At 37.6% G+C, this 22,194-nt stretch overlaps 1 protein-coding gene across 2 annotated transcripts in view; it reads left to right on the forward strand.

The window, feature by feature from the left end:
• The window catches only part of FHIP2A (FHF complex subunit HOOK interacting protein 2A), a 36,580-nt gene extending 15,401 nt beyond the window's left edge, over window positions 1–21,179 (forward strand). The window contains exons 6-17 of one of the 2 annotated variants that reach the window (XM_075155130.1): window positions 2,171–2,464; window positions 3,326–3,522; window positions 4,702–4,816; window positions 4,922–4,998; window positions 5,092–5,284; window positions 6,496–6,665; window positions 7,522–7,665; window positions 9,383–9,473; window positions 11,189–11,332; window positions 15,666–15,806; window positions 16,869–16,972; window positions 17,066–21,179. In XM_075155130.1, the coding sequence (XP_075011231.1) occupies window positions 2,171–2,464; window positions 3,326–3,522; window positions 4,702–4,816; window positions 4,922–4,998; window positions 5,092–5,284; window positions 6,496–6,665; window positions 7,522–7,665; window positions 9,383–9,473; window positions 11,189–11,332; window positions 15,666–15,806; window positions 16,869–16,972; window positions 17,066–17,171 (1,776 nt within the window). In that variant the 3' untranslated portion in view covers window positions 17,172–21,179. The remainder of the gene's footprint in view (window positions 1–2,170; window positions 2,465–3,325; window positions 3,523–4,701; window positions 4,817–4,921; window positions 4,999–5,091; window positions 5,285–6,495; window positions 6,666–7,521; window positions 7,666–9,382; window positions 9,474–11,188; window positions 11,333–15,665; window positions 15,807–16,868; window positions 16,973–17,065) is intronic. The other variant, XM_075155131.1, reaches the window with a different exon arrangement.
• The last annotated feature ends 1,015 nt before the right edge of the window (window positions 21,180–22,194 follow it).

Here is a 22,194-nt window from a genome sequence, read left to right on the forward strand (position 1 = left end):
GTTGTACCTTCATTTTATAAAACGAACAATAGTTTCACTATTCACTTCTACTTTCATTACTACAAATTACCAGCTTTATATTTCTCACCATGAATTAAGTAGAGATTCTCATTAGCTGTGATATCACTTGATTTTTTCACAGAATTGTTTTTAAATCTATCTGAACTTAGACATGGCATCATCAACCACAGATTTTGCAACTCTGATAGTTACATATCACGAAAATATAAAAATGTAGTTTTATATTGTCTGCTCTCTGTTGACGCTGAATTCACTTAGAGGAGTACTTTGTCTAGAAAGCACTGAATATGTGTTTTATGTAACCTTTTCTATTAGGTCATTCAGGATCCTGTTTTGCACCTTTACAAGAGGCAGGTGAGCAGCTAAGCTGCAGAATTGCATGATTAGACAATAGGAAGCTTAAATACACGCAAAAACTTTGCCTATGTGTTGTTCAGTGTACAGACCGCTTTGTGTCACCTGCCAATGTAAGACTAATGAGCTATGGACAAATTTCTAGGCGCATTTATGCATTTATATATATTAGGTCTTCTCAACAATGCCTTAGCTAAACAAACTATGGCCTTTCAAATGACAGAAGCGTCCAGACATGAGGTAATAGGCCGGTGTAAGATAAAACAAGTATTTTACAAAATATTATCTAATTTTTGAAAAAAGTTGCTTTTCTCTTTGGCAACACTGCCTGCTACTTGAGTAGTGCCAGCAACAGTGTATAATCCAGGATTGAAATGCAGTTCCAGCCTTTATTTCTGCTTTATGTGCCAGGCTCATCGTTGTGATTCAGATATTGCCATGTATTGATAAAATATATGGGAATATATTTTATCTGGAGGTCTGGAGGACTTTAGAAGATTTAGGGATAGACAGACATGGTTCGGACAGACCCATTTTGGTTGCTTTGCAGCCTTATGCATTTCACACTGTAAAAAAACCCCATATGTTGAAGGAGTTATTTTTCTACTGTAGTCAAAAATTGTACTTATTTTATAGCATGCAGTGTGCTGCTTTTGCCACTGGGTTGCCTCTCCAGGGAATGGGTTATGTGAGCGTATCACAACATTCAGTACAAATTCTCCACAAAGAATGCACATCAATCAAGCAAGCATTCACACCAGTTCTCTAGTTGCTGCCTGAGACTGTCATGTAGTTAGTCCCTGCTGGTTTGTATGTACTAAACGCCATTAACCCCAAATGGTTACTGTTTTTAAATTATTAATGCTTGAGATATATTTGTAATAATTTTGGTGTTATCATAGAAGAGGGAAACCATTTGGATTTATAATCTCACTACTGTACTCACTTGAAAAAATGCCTTGTGCTGAAGTCTAATTTATGATTCTAATAAAGTATTATTCACCTGTGCTTATGCCAGAAGAACACTGAATTCTTGGCTTGCTGTGAGTTTCTTCTTGGTATCACAGAGCACAAATTTAAATGTCTTTTTATGTGCTGAAGACAGGTTTATGGGAAGACAGATGGGTTGCTTTCTTTCAAGCTGAGATATTTGTAGCTTCCGAGAAGGTTCTCTGTGATCTGCTGTAGTATCCAGAGCCCAATGCTAACTTCTAGTATCTTCTGTTCATTCAATCTACTTCAATCTCAATTCTTCATGAGAAACGCAACTTGAGAGTACTCTGCTGTCATAAAAGATGTTTTTTTCTCTTTCCCGTTGAAGATAAAATCTCAAGAAGTTTAGAATGAGTTGAATTGTATGACTCCAACTGGAAGTGGTGTTTCAGACATTAGATGAATTCGGGGCCTTGACCTAGAAAGGGATATTTTATAGTCTGTGCTAAGGTCTAAAGGTGCACTCATAAGGTAAATGAAAAACTTCTATCAAATAGTGGGCAAATCAAGTGAATGTGTGCCTTCAGTGGTGGAGAGAAAAAGATGCCATCTCTTTGTAAATGGCATATTCAGCCTCGAAGCAAAATGGTACAGGGCTTAAGAGAAATTTAAGCAGATTAAAAAATGTTCTATGTCTAAAAACTCCTGTGCTCCTGCAACCCATTGCATTCTACATAGTTACTGTATCCAGCCTTGTAGAGAACTACTTCAAACGCTGATGTAAAAAATTGGCTTTTAGTTAATTTCTGCTTCAGGATGAACAGTAATTTCACCCGTGTAATTCCAACAAAATGCTTTGCAGAGTAAGTTAAAAGCAATGGCTTGCAAAGGATCAGCAAGTGTAATCACAGAAGACATGCTAAAAGGCCAAGACTCTTTGACAACAGACACGGGACAGCCCGTTCAGCCTGAAGAAATACCTGGTCCTGCTGGAGCAGAACAAATGGAGAAGGAAGATGACCTCCCGCAACAGGCGGATGATCTCTCTTTCAGTCTGGATGAACTAAATGTCACATCATCACCCGAGTCCTCCGCTGTTTGTCCAAATCAAGACTATAATTTAGTGAATTCTCTACTAAACCTCACTAAAAGTCCCGTGAGTTTTTTTTTTTTGTTCTGTTTAATGTGATAAAATGAAATAGTTTAGATGCTGTGTGAAGTGGGCAGAGGGAGTGGATCTACATGTATGTACACACTGTATTTTAACTATAAAAAGTAAAACGAGGTTTGTTTTGCAGGCAGCTTTGTAAATGGGCAATTTTCTTTGCCAATTAAGATTAAAGTAAAAATATAGTTTTAGAAAATTAATAGTAGTTTGTTGATGGTAATGTAGGTGTTTTTTGAGCAATTTGTATAGGATGCTGCATGTTTCACAGACAAGCTAATGATAGAATAATCATTAGGTTAAATATACCACAAAAGAATATTTTAAAAACTACTTTCTATTGTACTGACTTAACCAAAGCCACTTTTTTTATAAAGGCACTGGGCTATCTCTAGGGGTTTGACTTCTTTTAAAAACAACTGCTGTACCCAGCTCCATCCTCAAATTCATACTCAGATTCTTTCAGAAAACTTAGAGGAGGGCCGGGTAAGCCTGTAGTTGCTCCAGCAGTGTTGAGAGCAGGAAACTGAATCTGCCGAGGTACCTTGTTATTGTTAAGTGATAGTTTACACTGTTTAATATCTTGGTCTTAAGCTGCCCTACAGCACTAGTTCTGTCAACCTGAAGGTTGCAGTTGCATTCTTAGTATTTGACATGGATTCAGGTGAGATTCTTTATTTTGTACTGTCCAAATTCAGTAGAAATAAATTGTAATCACTGGAAAGGCAACAAAAATATAGGTATTCACTCACTTTGGGGGAATAGAGAGGTTTTATTTGGGAGACGTTTGCTTCTTGATTTCAAGTGAGCTTCATTCACCCTCTGATTAATTCTTCCATGCCCTTCTGCCAGGACGGCCGGATAGCAGTGAAGGCCTGTGAAGGCCTCATGCTTTTGGTGAGTTTGCCAGAACCAGCAGCGGCCAAGTGCCTGACTCAAAGCACTTGTTTATGTGAATTGTTGACAGACAGGCTGGCCACCCTCTACAAAGCCCTGCCTCAGTCACTGGATCCCTTAGACATTGAAACAGTGGAGGCAATTAACTGGGGGTAAGAATTTTATTTTTGTATTTAATACCCAAGGTGACTTTACACCCCTCCCTGAAACTAATTTTCTGTAGATAGATGAGATGTATAAAATATTCACACCCCTATGCTAAAGACTCAAGAGCAGAGCTGAGATCCCAGCTGCAGCATAGTGGTACGACTTCAGGCGTCCAATGTACGCGTGATTTCTGACACAGGGCCGGGTTTGGCTGCCGGTCCCTTGCAGAGATTCCTCAGGGGGCAGGTTTTTCCACTGAATTACGGTAGCAATTTGTAGTGGTGTAGCTGCAGTATCAGGTACAAATTATTTTCTTGTTCAGATGTTAAGGATTTAGGAAACATAAACTTTTCACTGTACACAGTGAACGCTGTAAGCTGCTGCAGGGAGCAGGAAGGGTGTCTTTGATAACAGGCTGTTGTTGCAAAATTTTTGCAGTAAAATGAAGAAGGAAAGAGTTACTGCATAACTCATCAGCATGAAGCAAAAGATACGTGCCTGTTATCCTAACTGCTTGCATGTTAGATTCTCAAAACATTTCTCTTCCCCACTCTGCCTTCATTATTATGAATTGCTTGTGATCTGTTAGTACTGAGACAAAAAGTAGGTATATGCAAAATAACGACTGAAATTTCTGGTGGTTGGAGTTTGCAGTTAGAAGGGAAAAAAGCACAACTTTGAATAATGGGATAAATAATTATTGGACTGCTTTACCAAAGAAAATGGTGAATTTGTTATTCTGTAGAGCCTTTAAATTGGGATACATGTTTTTTTTTCTGAAAGATACAATATCTAGTTCAGGTATATACTGTTGTTTTGGTGGACTTGATTGAGGTCGCATACAGAGTAGAGAAGAACAATTGCTTTCATTTTATGGTTCTCTGACTACAGGAGTTATTGATTCAGTTTCTGTGGTCTGTCTTTCCTGGGAGAACAGGCTAGGTTCAGTTTTCCCTTCTGACTCACAGAGTTCTGCTGTACATACTATGTGTCCTTTAGCATGCCACTGAAAACCTGTGTAATAATAGTACTGCCAGATTAGTAGAGACTGGCAGAAAAGCTATTTTAATGTTCACTTCATTGCAAGTAGATCATTAATTATTCTGTTAAGTTCAGTAAGAATAAAGTCCAAGATTCTTCAATTACTTGTAGACTAAATAAGTATTTTTTCCTGTGTTCTCTAGTTTGGATTCCTATAGCCACAAAGAAGATGCATCTGCTTTTCCAGGGAAAAGAGCGTTGATTTCATTTCTTTCATGGTTTGACTACTGTGATCAACTCATCAAAGAAGCACAAAAGGTTTGAAATGTTTGCAGATGATACAAATATATTCAGCAAATAAGTAGTTCCAGTTGTTTCTTAGCTTTTGAGTTTGAGACATACCATTTTGTACTTTTGTTTCAGACTGCTGCTGTTGCTATGGCAAAAGCTGTGCGGGAACGATTTTTCATTGATGTTATGGAACCCCAGCTGATGCAAACGTGAGTAGCATCCTACAAGACATAGCAGAACAGAATCTGAATCAAGCTGATTTTTTTCAGCTGAAGTCCACTGACGTGAAATTTTTTGTTCAGTTCAGAGATTGGAATCCTCACATCAACTGCACTATTGCATCGCATGGTGCGTCAAGTGACTTCAGATGTCCTGCTGCAGGAAATAGTTTATTTTATACTTGGAGAACACAGAGAGCCAGAAACTTTGACAGACATCAACAGACATCCGTTGCGACACAGGTTAATCGAACACTGTGATCATATTTCTGACGAGGTGAGAAGTGGTAGTGATATAATAATGTCTGCTGGCCAGTTCTGTCTTGTGTAAAGTCTGTAAAAACGCCAGTGTGAGGTCTTTTCATATTTGTGTCAGCTAACTTTTTTTGCCAAGGAAAAGAGTTCTGACTGCCAGACCTACAAATTCCCTTTAGAAAACGAAAGTTACCTGTTTTCTCCAGGTAGCACATTGTTCCCATTAATAAAGATTCTTTGCTAAATTTGCTTGCCCCCTATGCATATCTAGTTGGGCTTGCTCATCTGTAAGATAGGCCAAAATCGGTTTCTATAATTCCATCTTAATTCATGCTTTGTTATATGTTGCATTGCTGTTATTTTGCACATGTTAATTCTGTCATATTATCACATAAGGTATAGTTAAAAGCTTACTATTTTTTATATAAAGTAACTGTGGTCAGAGAATATACACAATGCCAATTAAAAGAAGATATAATAACTTTAAGCACTTCATACATAGTAAACGTTGTTAAAATAATTTACTTCAGTAAAATTCCTCCTCAGGAGCTGCTTGTTTCATTTTTTCCATGAAACAACCTCCACCCTCTACTTTTTCAAATAAAAACCAAGCTTGTGTGAAATACAGGTCTATCACATATCCATTTTTTTCAGTATGCTTACCTGCTCACCCTGTCAAAATCAGTTATCTGTGTAAATTAGTTGATCTTTGCAAAGCTAAGCACTCTAAAGCTGTCTTTAAAAACTCTCTCTGTATTGCTTAAAGTCAGTCTCCTTTTAAAAGCCTACGTAATATCTCCATGTAAAAATCTTAGCCTACTGTTCTAGTCACAATATCCCAGATTACTTTGTTTTATTCTGGGTATTTATTACTAACTTTAAGTCCTGTTCTGTGTCTCACTTGCACAATGATAACCATCTGCCAGCATGGATCTGCTTGTAATATGGAAAGCTAAGTTGTAAGTTCTCTGGATGTTCTTTGCATTGTTATTTTGGCAGATTCTAGAACAATTTTTGTTTTACAGGAAAAAAATACATCATATTGATTTTCAAATGTGTGTGAACTCTTCATCCGTGTTTATACCACATTCAGTATAACAATTTCCTACTTTTTCTTAGGATTTTTGCTTCCTTCCATAATGTAAATAAGTAATTGCAATGTTCTAGGATGTATAAACCAGATATAAGGCAGCGGTGCATCAGTTTATTGAATTTTTACTTTTTATGTTGCAGATCAGCATAATGACTTTACGAATGTTTGAGCATCTTTTGCAAAAACCCAATGAGCACATTCTTTATAATTTAGTTCTGAGAAATTTAGAAGAAAGAAACTATATGGAATACAAGCCTCTCTGTCAAGAAGATAAAGATGTGGTAGAGAATGGACAGATTGCAGGAGCAGTGTAAGTTTCTTTTTTAAGGGAAGTTTTCACAACAGCTAACTTGGATCCTTGTTTTTAGAACAAAACAAGTTTTTTTTTCAGTAAGTGAGCATAAATAGCACTTTGAGCTCTATGTATTAATCTGTATCCATAAAGTCATGCAGAAATTATTATATCAGCAACTTATGGAAATTTTTAGAACAGTAACAGAAAAGCTAAAATTATCAAAAACCTCTTTCCAGAACAATAGGCACTCAAAGGTCTTCATATATCAATTTACTTACGCATCTACCTAGTTTAAGTCTGTGCATATTTGTATTGTTTTCAGTGAGATTATTCTTGAAGTCAGTCACTTAGGTGTCTTGCTTACATTTATGTTCTTGAACCATTCTTTGATGGAAGAACTTTTCTGGAACACTTTACATAAAATCCTTTTAAATACCCTACATAACTCTTGTAACTCCTTTTTTTTACTGATAGAGGAGTAAGGACTAGTCACACCGGCTATTTAGGTATTTCTGAATATTTCTAAAATAATCTAATAATTTCCTGGAGTATAACGCTCTCTCATATAAAAAATGTGGCTAAAGAGTTGAAGTGATTTAATGCAGTGATTTTGTACGAGTCAAAAATGTCTACTCTGTTGTTCAGATCAAGAAGTTACAATTTTTCTTCAAAACAAAGTTTGTTGGGTATTTGTAAAGGTTGGTATTTCTGATATTAATTGGGTAAAAAGATGTGCATATGATAGTGTTCCGGAAAACATCCTAGTTGTTCAGAGAAGAAAGATAGAAAGCATGCCTTTTGACCCAGAGATTTTCCTGCCTTCCATAACATTCTGTGAATGATTATGTTTTTGTCTAATATAATCTCGCAGAGACCTGGAGGAAGATCCGTTATTTACTGATCTGTCTCCAGATAACACATTGTCAACTCAAGAGTGGCTCAGTGCTTCTCCACCTGTCAGTCCAGAACATCCAAAAAATGATGGGAAGACTGAAGTTCATAAAATTGTAAATAGGTAAGTTGAAACAAACACTTGAAGAAGTCTCTGAATGTGTGGGTGTCTGCACATACTGTGCAAATCAAATGTACTCTGTAATAGATGTTATTCTGTGCCAGCTGGTAAAATGACTCCACAGAAGGAAATTATGTGGCGTTTTATCAGAAAGCTAGTCCTGAAAGATTAGAGCTTACAATAAGTAAAAATAATTAAACATAAATGAGAAAAATAAAACAAATTTGCAGCTAATAGTCTAGTTGAATACTCAGAATTCATGATGAAAGCCTTATTGATTATAAAACTTTATTTTCTCAAAAATATTTGCCATACTTAAATTGCTGTTACAGGACTTGACCTTCCCGGAGAAGTCTGGGGTGTATTGCCATAAACATTTTAGGGGAAAAAAACCCTCAAACTTCCTAAAGTTCCTTAAACTCATATATGAAAGTAAATAATCGCCATGCTAGAGATAACCTGCTGTTCCCTGACGATCAAGGGGCATCCCTGTCACCTGTAACACACCTTTGTGCCTGTTAGACGTACTGCAAAATGGGTATCACAAAGAGGATAGGCTCTGCTCTTAGTGATGGTAATTCTCTTAGCAACTAATATTAGGACAAATGCTGTTTGCTCTGTTAATACACGGTAGCAAAGCAGCACTGGTATTTCAGTGCTGACCTATCTACTTACCCAGAAATAATCAAAGGTGTTAACCAAAGGAAGCAAGCAGCCTGAGGACAGTCAGCATAGAATGGCGTAGTCGCTTCTTGCTCTCTTTCCCCCAGTATTGCTATATATAGTTTATGGTGGACATGGTCTGGAGCAAAGATGCAAAGAACGCTCTCCTAAATTCACCTTGTGTAATCTCCATCAGTGAATAAAAATGTTTTCAGGATTTGCAGTGTTTTGCAAATTTGTATTTTTTCAGATAAGATGAGCTCCATACAGAAAGTCAGCTACTACATATCTCTGCATATAAATCTTACAGGATCCTCCAGCAGTTCTTGGGGTGTGGAGAAAGCTGAAATTTGGAAACAGGATCCAAAGACTGAGTTTTATTTTGCTGTCCAGAAATTTTAGGTTTTTATATTTATTTTTCAAAGAGAGTTCCTCTCGAATAAGAATCAAAATTTCCTGATGCTTTTTAGGTCAGATATTGGTGAAGTAATAAGGACATATAGTATTTGCACTACATACCTGGCAAAGGCAATGATATTTGTAACTGGGACATTTATATGCAAATATTCCAATATGTTCTTAGATGTTCATTTTTTAAGACAACAAACTATGGTAAATAAAACTGCCTATGCAGTAGGTTAAGAAGAATATTAACTGTAATTCTCCTTCTCTTTTGGCTCATTTATTCCCCAGTAAATTTTCCATATGCTCTAGTAAGATGGAGTCTGACCTTTAGCAAATACTTGACCTGGTTACGAATATTCCTTTTCATCTCCATTCTGTCTGCTAATTCTCGGAAAATGCTTCCACTGAGGTTTTTACCTCTAGTGCTAGATACAAAAGTTCTGAAGTATATATCTTGCAATTACGAACAGTAGCTAGAATAGACGCACTTAAATAGATTTGCATTCTCTATTCTTCACATAAACTTATGGTAGAATCTGTGGATTAATTGGCCAGACAATTCAGTATTGTGTACACTGTTACAGATGATGAGAAAGTATTGATCTGGTGCTCTGTGGATTATAGATATTCATTGTACTTTTTTTCTCTTTAGTTTTCTCTGTCTTGTACCTGATGAAGCTAAGTCATCATACCATGTGGAGGGTACAGGTTATGATACTTACCTCAGAGATGCACACAGACAAGTAAGTCAGTGAAGTCTTCTTTAGTCCTTTAGCATTTGAAATGCTTATGAGAATATACAAATGGTTCTATAAATAGTCCTACTAAATGCATCTTTTGGTAATGGAAGATGGGAAAATTAAATTTTTATTTTCTAATGAAAACTTACCTTTGGAGATCTTTTGACAGTGAATCCACCTTGTATTACCCTAGTGGAAATAATGGATGACATTAAATGCATTAATATTCATATAACTGAGAGAAAATCTGAACTGCAGATAGATTCTTAATTTGCTTTTGCATTTATCTGCATTCTCTTGGAGAATTGCCTGCCAAGCTGTTTGAAAGGACTAAAGGGAAATTAAAATGCTGCATAGGAGTTATGCAATCTGGGACTTTAAAAATAAAGGCTCATCACAAGGAATGCGCAGCCTAAGGCATTCAGGTTTGAAGTTGGGAGTTTTGGTAGGCAGGGAAGGCTTTATGGTTTACTGTTTTGAAATAAATGTGGGTTTTGTTTTTGCAAACATAATCTAAAGTTTCCTTGGTCAGAGGACAGTCATGTTTATTTGCAGCTTTCTTGTTGAAGCCTTGTGAATCTTCTAGAATAGAAAAATTTATGCAAAGGAGTAGAGTAACTGAGAGCGCTATATTTAGTCGATACTTCAAAAATTCCATAACCTCTGAATTATGATATCAGCAGTTTAAGATGGGAAGCTTGGACTTCTGTATTTATTGTATTGTTTTATCTGTAGTCTCCCCTGAAAAGAAAGGGAGTAGAAACTAGAGAATAAGGTAACAAAGGTTGATGTAAAATTCCCCTATGCTCTATTCTTGGATGCCAGAAAACACATATCATCTTTGTATTTCTTTCATGCCTTGGGAAAAAGAGTATTCTGGGAGTAGAATTGGTTTCTGTCACTTCCTGACAATGATAATGGCTACTCTTAAAATATTTCCCCCCTAAGAATAGCCCTGCCTATTGCTGTTATTACATCCAAACAGCTGTTCTGCTTCCATATTTCTATTCCTGGAAGCCTGCACAAGTAGGTAAGCTACACGCAGTGAAGAATTTCTGAGTCTGTTTTGTCTCTCTTTTGCTACTGTTTATTCCTGTGTTCCTTATTTTCACTGCTATAACCTATGTTCCTTTCAAGGTATAATTCCTTGAAAGTGAGACATCAGGCAGCCCACAGCAAATCACAGGCAGAGGCAGAGGTTGAGAAAGACTGTTATGGGTGATAGGAAACAAAGAGAGGGAAGAGGAAGCCCTGAAGTACTTTTTTCATTTGTATCTCTTGCATATACACGTGCCTTTCCTGTCCTGGGAACTAGGGAGCAATACAAATTGGATAGCAAGATAAGCTACACATAACACAGTGAAAGTGTGGTAACGTACGGATAACAAGAATGTATATGAATGCAATTCCTGCTTTAGAAGAACCCTGATCAGGATGTGTATTGTTGGCTTTGTTTTGTGTTTTGGCCCCAGGCGCTCTTTGGGAGCTCTGTTCTCCACTCATTGTGTTTTTGAAACTACCCTAATAGCATGAATGTCAAGAAGAAAATGAGGTGCGGGCATAGAAACTGATCATGTTTATTTTAGAATGACTGTTCTTTTTGGGCTTAGATTTTTCATGTAGCTACAGATTATAGTTTTAAGGCGTATGGACTATTAAAAGGAAAGAAATGGTTTCCATGGAGGTTTGAATCTGTTTTCCTCACTATTTTTTTCTAGTTCCGGGATTATTGTGTCATCTGCTTACGGTGGGAGTGGCCTGGATCTCCCAGATCTTTGGAAAAGTGCAATTTAGAAGCATCATTTTTTGAAGGACACTTCTTGAAAGTCCTGTTTGAAAGAATGGGCAGGATTCTTGATCAGGTAAGGAAAAGCAGGTTATGAATTCTATTTCTGATACTTTCATCACTACTAAAGGGCTGATCTCCAAGGTCCCATGGATTCCCATCACTCAGATGTCTATTATAGCATCATATTATTGTGTGATGTCCATGTCCTTGGTGCAGGTCTCTGTAGATTGCAGGATGTTACAGGGATCAGCATTCTGAACAAAAGTAGAGAACAAAAACCCTCTTATCTTTGTTACCCACTTTTTTGTATACCAAATGTTTTCTTGACCAGAAATATAGTTTAAATTAATGAGTAAGGCAAGAATATCCTTTAAGTAAAAGAAGAGGGTAAGATAGTATCTTAGGAATCTTTCAATACTAGCATCACTGATTCTGTTTTCATTTTCTAGCATTTACACTTAGAAAGCATGTACATTTTTCAGTGAATAAAATACTGTACAGCTCCTTTCTGCCATATTTCAGTGAACTTCAATCTGAAGTCGTGTTCTGGAAGCAGTTAACATCACTGTGTAAGATGAAAAGAACTTACTGTGTCACTACTAACATTTCCCCCATTTTTTCACAGTTAGAAAAAACTGTTATCAGTGCATGGAAAGTTTCTAGAAGGTATCCTTTTCCATCTGCAATGTAAAGTAGGTTTTTTTCCTGTTTGATTACCTTCAAATAATAAAAGTATAGCTGCTAAGGGCAAACAAATGAGAGATGATCTGACTGGCTCCTTGTTCTGAAAAGGAGGTGTGACATGTCAGACCCAGATTAATACAAAGGATTTTAAAGAAGGTGAATTTTCCCGATGTGTATTTGTTTCTGTATTTAGCCAGCCTGCATGACCTAGTCTTTCTAGGGAGAAGCGAAGTGAAGGCTCAGGGAGGCGAAAAGGAGGTTGCCCACTGTGAAAACTTAACGTTTCTTTGCCTTCTCTAAACTCTGGACTTAAGTTAGTCAAGTCAATCTTGCTGCTTTAGATCAAGAAGATGCAACTTTTTGTGAAAAAAAGCCCTGAAAGTTTAGATTACCCTCCCTGTAATACCAGCTGGAGTTGCTACAGATGCAGTAGTACCAGTTTCAGAAGGTTGTAAATTCTTTTCCGTTTTGCATGTGGGGCTATCTACAGAATAAACAATTAGCTGTGGTAGTGCCACATACATATAAATGCATAGGAAACATGTCAGGAAGCCAGTAGTAGCCTCTAGGTCAGCTCTGTGAGTGTTCAGGGGAGAAGGATGTTTGAGAGTACCAACTTCTACAATTCAGAAGTCACAAAAGAAAGCCAAATATTTCCTTTGCTATATTGTGTATTCTCAGGGTTTTGCTTCCAGTAAACATGTTCTGCACACTTCACTAGCTGAAATGGTTATAGATTAGAGTCATGAAGAAAACTGGGCATCATTAGCTCTTAGGAAAAACAAGCCTCATGCATATGAAAACCTTGTCTGAGCAATGACACATAAATTACAAAAAGTAAAGAATCCAAGTTACATCCCCTGAGAAACACCTGAGTGTCAGATGCATACGATTACAACAAAAGTAGCATCTGGCATGGAAGCACAGTGCCCATTTTGATAGACTACCTGTCAGCTTGACACACATTTGGGTTAGTTGAGCAAGGTGTTACGATCTGTGGTTTCAAAAATGGTTCTTGACTCCAGAAGAATTAAAATGAACTGCCTGAATCAGACAGAAGGGGTTAATTCTTATTATATCGTACCAAAACCCTGTCCTAAAAACCAAATTGAAATTCCTAGGGGTTATTCACAGTGAAACACATGAATCACATAGGCGAAAAAAAAAAAAAACCACCACAAAACAACAAAACCTGGGTCCTATTAATGAAAAATTTGACATGATGGGTGCTAATGTCCAAACAAAGTGAAAAATGTTGAAAAGCCTGTAGTGGGGACACAGTACTACTTCCAGATTGTGTTCAATGTCTTTTTTGCTTTGTCACAAAGGTAGTTCTTCTGTTTTTATCAGTTTTTGTTAGTAGATATTAGAAAACTTTGCAGAGGTGGTAGGTACCATTAATCTAGTTTCTGACAGAAGATAGCCAAGGAAGACAAGTGAAGCAACTTGTTTCAAGGCTGTTGAAATCCAGTACCTCATCTGCTAGACAGTGCTTCCTTCCTCCTGTTAATATTATACATTTCTATGGAATTGACTGTTTCCTAAGAATTTTGTAAGAATTTCCTGAACTGCAGATTTTGCTGGTTTTAACCTTTTTAGTAACAGAGAATTTTTTTAGGATGTTATCTGATACAAGGCTGTCTTATGGAGTCTGCTGACATATGGACAGAAATAAAAGCTCTGTGTGAAGAAGCAGCTTTCCTTAATGCTCTCAATTAGTTCAAATCGCAACAGCAATCTGTCTGAACAATGCAGCACGTATTACTACTTTGTTTCCTTCTCTTCTTGTGAACACCAGATAATGCTCATCGCTTCAAGGCTTCCTAATGAATTGACTGACTCAGACAACTCTAAAGACCTTCTCCTACAGCTCAGCTAGGTAGACAGTGGAATGGATTTATGGAAGGAGTTTGTGTCTCTGTCTGCAGAGTAACTTTTCCACAATAACTAAAAATGTAGTGATCTTTTTTACCTGTAACATCTCTGGTCCAGGGTCTCAAAGCTTCATTTGTTAGAAGATTGGGATGAATCTAGTGCTGGAATATCAAGTACAGAAATAACTGCTACTGACTGGGAGAAATACGTGCTTTCACTTGAAAAGATCTCTTTGCAATGCAACAGTGTGTGGTAATGAATTCAGTAATAAGGTACCTAAATGTTAGTTAGGTGTCCACATCTAGTCAGTGGAAATTTTGTCAGAACAGCCCCAGTAGTCTCTGGAGCTGTTAGACTGAACAGTAAGTAGGTGTCTCTTTTAGTGCGAAGTGAATCACCATCTCAGCTTCCTTGACTGTATTGACTGAAAGTTCGACTCAGTTGAACTGAACTGAGATATCTGTTGCCATTTTTGTGATGCCCAAGATATTCCCAACAAGCTTGCAGTTACAACACAGATCTTGCAGGATCCACCCTCTGTGGAACTGCCAAGAGACCAGCAGATACTCTTGAGCATCTGAGATGGCACGGGATGTTTGTGTGTAGGCAAGTGTATCAAGTGTCAGATCTCTGTTTAGTAGGCTAATGCGAGCTTAGACATGTAGACATATCTAAATATATCTGTCTTAATCCAAAGCTGAATTCTTCCAAATCTTACAGTCTGGAAAAGTGAAGAATCTGTTCTCTGATTCTTCAGTGGGATGCTAACTTGAGAGCATAGAGATGATAATTTGAGGCCATGAAATCATCCTCTTCTAGATGTGATTATGCCACTGAGGATGTTACTGCCAATATGCAGTCAAAGAGATTGAATGAGGCCCTGTAATCCACTTCAGGTAAAACCAACAAAATTAAACCACCTGGGTCTTGGTAACATCTTCAGAGTGGCATAGAGGTGTACCAAGGGAATGTCTGTCCATCTCTTGTCAACGGAGTCTGTTCCACCACTGAATAGATGGAAGGAAATTCCACTAGTTTGCAAATTTGGGGCCGAATTAAAATGTCAGCTTGTTTTCATCGTGATGAGAAAATCAAAGATGGAAAAAAAAAGTACTTAGAACATTAAGAAGCTTCCATTTTATGGAAATGAGTTTCTCACTGGAATGGTAAAATCCTTTAAGCTAGGCACTATTTTTTTCCTAGAAAGTTAGGTACTATTTTTTTTCTTTATGACTGATTAGCGGCCTCCAGCATCTGACAGTGTTACCTCTCCCATTTAGTTGATTTGCGGAAAGGAGGTAGAGAAGCTCAGAATTTCATGCTGCTTTCCCAGCCTAGGACTGTCTCATCTCCCATAGCACGCTGCCACAAGACGACCAGGCCTTCTGCAATGGTTCTTTCCAAGAAAAAGAAAGTAGAAGAAGAGAAATACCATATTAGCCGTAAACATGGATTTGTCTCTCTCAATTTCCTGAGTTCATATACTTTACAGTTATCCAGGAGAAGCAAGCAGATGTTTAATCTAAGCTGATTCTATGCTATTTGTTTAGCTACTGAGCTGAAAAAATGTTTTACAGGAAGAGGACTTATCCTACAATAAACAAGTGTGCAAAAGCTTCAAATGGTCGTAGCAGTTATACAGATAATAACATCTAATACCCAACTGTCATATTCACATCACTCCTCTTGTGGAAAGCAGAGGTTTTGGACCTGTCTTCTAATCTAACTTTCTATCTTTATTTATTCATAACCCTGTGTATAAGGTTCTAGTAGTTAAGTAAACACTGGCTGGATGAAAAGAAGCCAGCATGAAAATAACTAAGCACTGTGTTTTCCTTTCTTTGCAGCCCTATGATGTAAATTTACAAGTTACGTCAGTGTTGTCCAAACTGTCCTTGTTTCCCCACCCTCATATACATGAATACCTTTTGGATCCTTATGTAAACCTAGCTTCTGGCTGCAGGTCTCTCTTCTCTGTTATTGTCAGGGTGAGTAAACACACAGTTAATATTTACATATGGCTATAGAGCAGCGATATATTTAGTAACTTTGTAGTTGCTGGTAGTAGTTGCTGGCTAGTTTAAGTTGGCAAATGACTTCTCACTGAAAGTAGATACTTATGCTGTTGATTTGAATCAAGATTTTGGATTTTCTACCAAAAACATTGGAAAATGTATTTCTGTATCCTGATGTCTTCAAAATTGTTTGTTTGCTTAGTTTCATTGTATAGATCAGAACATCCCCTCTGGCAATGTTGTTGCTTTAAGCTGGACTAAGTCACATTGTTGTCACTTGCAGGCAATGTCAGGCAGTGCTGTAAGAACAGGCCAAGTACAGGTTTGCACCTGGATGGGAAAGACATGGCTTTAAATCACACACAAGCAAAGGACACTCCTGAATACACTGTGTCTGGATGAATACCTCTGCTCATCCTCTTTTTTTTCCGATGAAGGCTGTTCTTGTCAATGAAGTCCTGGATTTATCGAAAGTCCCCTTCCTTTCCCTCTCCGATTCCATCTCTTCCTGCCAGACCTGCATCCTAGAAGTGCTGGCCGGGTGCCTGGCACACTGCAGTCTTCTCAAGTCAAACATCCCACGCACCAGCTGTTATTAAGCTGATCAGGAGCCTTTTAATGGTGCTTGCCCAATACTAACAGAGGGCTTAGCTCCCTTTTTCCCAGCAGCCCTCACCATTTCAAAATATAATCTTCAGTCTCTCCCCTTGTGCTTTCCCTAAACTCAGGAATTTACTGATCAATTGCCTGCGTCAACATTTACTAAGACAAATTAATCATTGACATAATTAAGTAATGCCATTTGTGGCAACAGCAAGTAAGGCTCAAGAATTCCTGCCCTTTTGTATCTCTTTACTTTCTGCGCCCGCTCACCCTTTTTGGGGGCAGAGCAGGTACTGTGCATGTTATTTTGTGAGCCTGTGAGGATGCTGAAGTGGGTTTGCATCCTGGGCACTGAAGGCTGTCATTTAACCTTGCTGCCAGGCACTCTGCAAAGGTGTTAATTTTGTGTGTTGATGGTATTGTGCTTTACAGGTCGTTGGGGACCTCATGGTTAGAATCCAGCGCATCCCAGATTTCACTCCCAAACTTCTGCTGGTCAGAAAACGCCTGCTGGGCTTGGAGCCGGAAGGGCCCATGTGAGTAAATATACTGCATATTCTCCAAGACCCCCGGCTGGTTTTTGTGTGTGCCACTCCTGATTCTCTGCCCATTTTTTTTCTCTTTCTCAGCATTGACCACATGACGTTACTAGAGGGCGTGATTGTGCTGGAAGAGTTCTGCAAAGAGCTGGCAGCAATTGCATTTGTGAAGTATCATGCCTCATCTACACCATAAGCAGCCTTGATGAGTAGCGAGGCTGTAAAACCACCTAGCCTGTTTCAGTCGAAAAGACTGTTGACAACACCCAGACAAGAAGAGGTGGTGCCTCCTGGCAAAGTGTCAGTTGACACTTGGCAGAATTGGAAGACAAAGTTCCTTTCACCAGATGTTGACATTGCAAGACAGAAGGATTCAAATGGACCTAGAATATGATTGAAGGCATTTTGGGAGAAACCAATACATAGCATTTCTAGCCACTGTGTGAAGAGCTGCAAAAGCTGCATGAAGAACTGCAGACATCAGACCTTGGTTATTCTGTTATAATGACATGTTTAGAGAGTTGGGTCTTTTGTATGTTCTGGGGCTCACATGCGCCAATTCGCTTTTTGTGACCATATTACTTTTAAAAAGCAAATTAATTTTATAACATTTTTATGTCTTAATTCTTTTTCTTTTCAGTTGGATATGTGAAAGGAAATCACAACTATAGTTGCAATGTGTATTATTAAAAATGAAGAGAGGTTCAAAAAATCCACCAATCCATATACAGTGGGATATATTAATGAGGGATCATTTTTGTTTTGGTGAATCTTAAAGACAACTCTGAGCTTGATTCCCCAACGGATTACTCCAAGAGATAGTATAAAATCAATACTAATGGAATTAATCCTGATTCAGCATCACATCCATAACAAATATATCTGAAGTGTACATGTTTCTAGCATGTTTGTCTCTGTCATTCCAAGTGATTGCTCTTCAGGTTATCTGTGTAACTAGATTTGCTTTAGATTTTTGCATGTGAACTCTAGTTACTCGACTCATGTCACCTTCACAGTTAATGATAGGTCATTAGTAGTTGTTGCTGAAACAGTATTTTTAATTTCTTTTAAATTGGTATTTAGCCTGCATTGGTTTAAGAATCTTTTGTGCCTTGAAAATTGGCAGCATAAACATTCTATCATTTTTAGAAGTGTTTTTATTGCTTATCTAACCATAGCAGTAGTGCCCAGCAAAAGATTGACTGATGCCAATTCAGTTAAAGCGTTGATACCATATATAGGACCAAAATTTACGCCTGCTTTTCACAGTGCTGGGATGCAGAAATGTCTCTCGGTGAATCTTTTTTTAATATGGACACTATCAGTCAGGGCAGGCATTTGGATTGCAAGTGGAGAGCCATTCGGACTTCAGCATGCTTCGCGTCTGTTCCTCTAGCGTGATGGCAGCCTGCACTGCAGACAGTTCTTGCTGCTCACTGCCACCTACGCATTGGCAGGTGCGGGTGGCTGTGATTTAACCCTCAAGTCACACCGAGTGACTCGGGTGAGAGACCTGTCCTGCTCTCCGCACAGGTGTGTAGTACCTCTTTCCCCTCCTATGAACGTAATAGCATAGGCAGGCACGGTAGAGGTTACCTCCTTGTGTTTACATTGTATTTCTTTGTTTGTCTTTCCTTCTATCCTATTTGCACAGCTAATGCCCGTTTCAGATGTGGTTGCTCATATGCAAGTATGGTCTAATTTACTTAGTCACTAGAATTTTTCTGGATTTACATGACTGTACCTAGAATCAGATTCTGCTCTGAATCCATGCCTTTGAAGTCTTTTTTTTTTTAATATTTATGGAACCTCGTGTTGAAAGACCTTTTAAGTTAGCAGGTTAATTAGAACAGTGTCACAGTTAATGGGCTAAATTTATTCTTGTCACAACAGTGAAGAGGGTCCTGCTGTAAAAGCTTCCAGTACAGGTTCAGCTCGAGAGAGCAGTTCTGGAACTGGGGAAACATTTTGGCAGGTAAAACCTGTATTCAGTGGCTGCCTATAGTGGGAGGCTTTTGTACAGAGCATTGCATTTATCTGGCAAACAAAAGCATGTTTTACTTCCTCACCTCCTTTTTTTTTTTGCTGAATTTAGCCCCAAAGGGTTTTCAGGTCAAAGTAGCATAGTAGGATAAAGTTTTAAAAAATGACACTTCTTTCATTTTTGTTCTTTAAAAACATACCTTGAAAGTAGCAAATAATTTTTAGTGATATGTATTGCAGTCAGTCCGTATTAGAAGCTTCATTAATGTAACATACCTGACACATAGTTCAGAACATGTAAATGTCTATGCAGAGTGATGTTTAATACATACATTTGTTATAAATAAGGTCCCAATTCAGCAAAGCAGTTAAACATAAGCTTAATTTCAAGAATTTTATTCCTAAATCACAGTCTCTTACATGAACAAAGTTAAGCTGTTGAGCACAAATGCTGATGCTTTACTGAATTTGTGTCTTTGTTGGTTTTGCTTGAGCTTAATTACTTTTTCCTCAAATTTTCTATTTTCATTATTTATTTTTTTTTAAGAATATGTTCCAGAATACTTCTAATGTCCCAATGTCAGTGGAAACTGGAAGTGATAATACTGCTATAAATGAAAGTAAGAGAAACGTTAAACAAAACTTGCAAGAGCATTCCAAGTAATACAACAATTTATAAAGCCATTCAAGAGATGCCTGATCTCAAATGAAAGCATTAACATCACCTCTTTTGTTGTTGTGGTGGTGGTTGTTGTTGTTTTCACTGATACCTGAGCTCATTACACTGTAAGGAGTGTATCAGTCAGCTTCTGGAAGGACTGCTGCAACCTCTGTGGCATTTTAATGCAAAACAGTCTACTGAGCTGCAAACACAATTCCTTCATGCTTGTCCATGAGAAAAATAAGTAGATATAACTATAAGAACTCTTAAATTCAGGGTATAATTGTTCGGTCTCCAGCAACATCGGTGATGTTCTTGCACACCAAATGTTGTTTAGTTGATAAATTTATAAGACATGGATCCATCCTGATAGAAGTGAAGCAATCCTTAAAGTTGCTTTAGCCTAAACTGCTTTTGTGAGTGCTGCCTACAAACCCCTAATTACCATACATAATGACAATTACTTTTATTTTTGTAAAAGTGATTTAATCCTCCTGAAGAGGTGGAACTCGTTTGATTATTTTTTGTGGTGATATTTTTCATGCACTTTTTTTTTTAAAAAAAAAAAAAGGTTAGAATTTAGTTCAGGTCCATGTTTTCACCTTTCCAAACTATGCATGTCATTGAGGTGCCCATTTTGTTTCTGTGTGCGTGTGTTTATATGTGGTTATTTATTACCCAGAGATGGACACCTGAGAAAATATATGGCCTGAAGTTCACAGCATATGCAGGTCCTCCAGATGTGGGAAATGCAAGTGCTTATCACCTTAGAAAATATGGCCTCTAGTATTAGATTGAAATACTTGAGAGGTAATACTAGAATAATTTCTGATTTCAAAAAGCAGATCCAAACCACATTTTAACCATGATGCACATGTGTGTAAATAGACACATTTTTTACTTTTTTTCCATTTATAGTATGTATTTGATTTAGACTCGGATAGAGAAAACTTTGTAATAAGCCATGTGCTAGCTCTGGTAGAACAAGTTTGTCCTTAGTTTCTCATATGACTGTAATATTCCTGGTATTCAGATCCTGTCTGTGTAATGTTCTTACTATGTATTTGTCTGTGCAATATAAAAGCTGTGATTTGATACACAGCTTGAGTCTGGTTGTACATCACCTATGTATATATATACATATATATATATAAAAGGACCAGAATCCCGAGCTTGCTTACACTACGATTAGTGTAAAGATTGTCACACTTGATTTTACAGGGCACAAGTAATCGTGGAATGGCTTTGTAAATGCATGGTAATTTCTATCATAACCTGCTGTGTAATTTCACAGATAACATTTTATTATTGCTATCTGTCTTGCTAAAATAAATACTAAACCGAAGTGCTAAGTAAAATCGAAGGATTATCTAGTAGACTTGGGGCTACATGGAAAATCCATATCTGATATTGCGTATCATACAGGGGTTTCAAACCATGATCCTCAATATTTTCTGTGCCCTGTAAAATAGTGTAACTATATAAAATATATACTCCTTGTTTTGCCTCCTGCCTTGTTTACATTAAACAGAGGATATTCAGTAAAATTTTTCTATTAAACTTTGTGTAGGTCACTTACTGACAGTGTTGCCACGGTTTCACAGGTGTGGGATTTCCAATGAGGAATTGTTGAAACAGCCACATTACCAGACATACAAATTAAGTTTTATGAAGGAGGTTGTGATAAAATCCACCTTTTTGTGCTAAAAAATGCATGGAGGATTAAAAGGGATATTCTCAAAATAAATTAATTTCAATGAAGCGACTGCTTCTATTATTACAGAATCCGTAATAGGTCTTGTATGGATGACCTTGGGATAGAAAATGTTTTAACTTTTTACATCGTGCCTTTGATCCTGAAGACCTGTCATGTATTTTTATTACATCTTGAAGTCCTTTCATTTATTTTGAGTCTGTCACTGCAGCGTCTTCTGGAATAAACCTGTTTCCTGTACTGTACTGTACTGTGCAGGGCTCGGAGTGAATCAGCATACTCTTGCCCATGAAAATTGGAAGCTAAGGGAAATGGCCAGGATGGAGTCATCCTGAACACAGATTAACGTCTGCTCTTCCTGAGAGCCCTAATATCTTTCAAGACTGCAGCTGGTCAAGACCTTGGTTTTCTATTGCATTTGAGTGCAGAGTGCGTCAGTCACAACATTAGTTTATCGAATTGGGTACAAATGTCATGTACGTGAGTAAGCATCATTTCTTACTTCAGGGCCTCTGAGGAAGGCTTTTATACATAGATTTTTATATATGTTTTTATATATTTTAGAATTGTATTTGCTGGGTATTTTTTCTTAGTATCTCATCTAGTTTCGGTGTCCTTAAAGTTTTCATCAGCTTTTTAAAAACCTCATTGCTCTGTAAGATCCCCTCTGAGGGCGACACTTGGATGTTAAGCTGTTTCTCCTCAGTATTTAACAGCTGCAAGTGCTCTTGCATCTTTAACAAGAAGAGCGCTACACAAGATGATACACTTGACAGCTTTTTTTATAGCTCTCAGCATCCTTCCCCCATCCTCTTGGGTTTCAGAGATTGTCATCTCCCACCCCAGATCATTTATTTGCTG

The sequence above is a fragment of the Calonectris borealis genome, chromosome 7 (genome assembly GCF_964195595.1).
Source record: "Calonectris borealis chromosome 7, bCalBor7.hap1.2, whole genome shotgun sequence".
Lineage (NCBI taxonomy): Eukaryota > Metazoa > Chordata > Aves > Procellariiformes > Procellariidae > Calonectris > Calonectris borealis.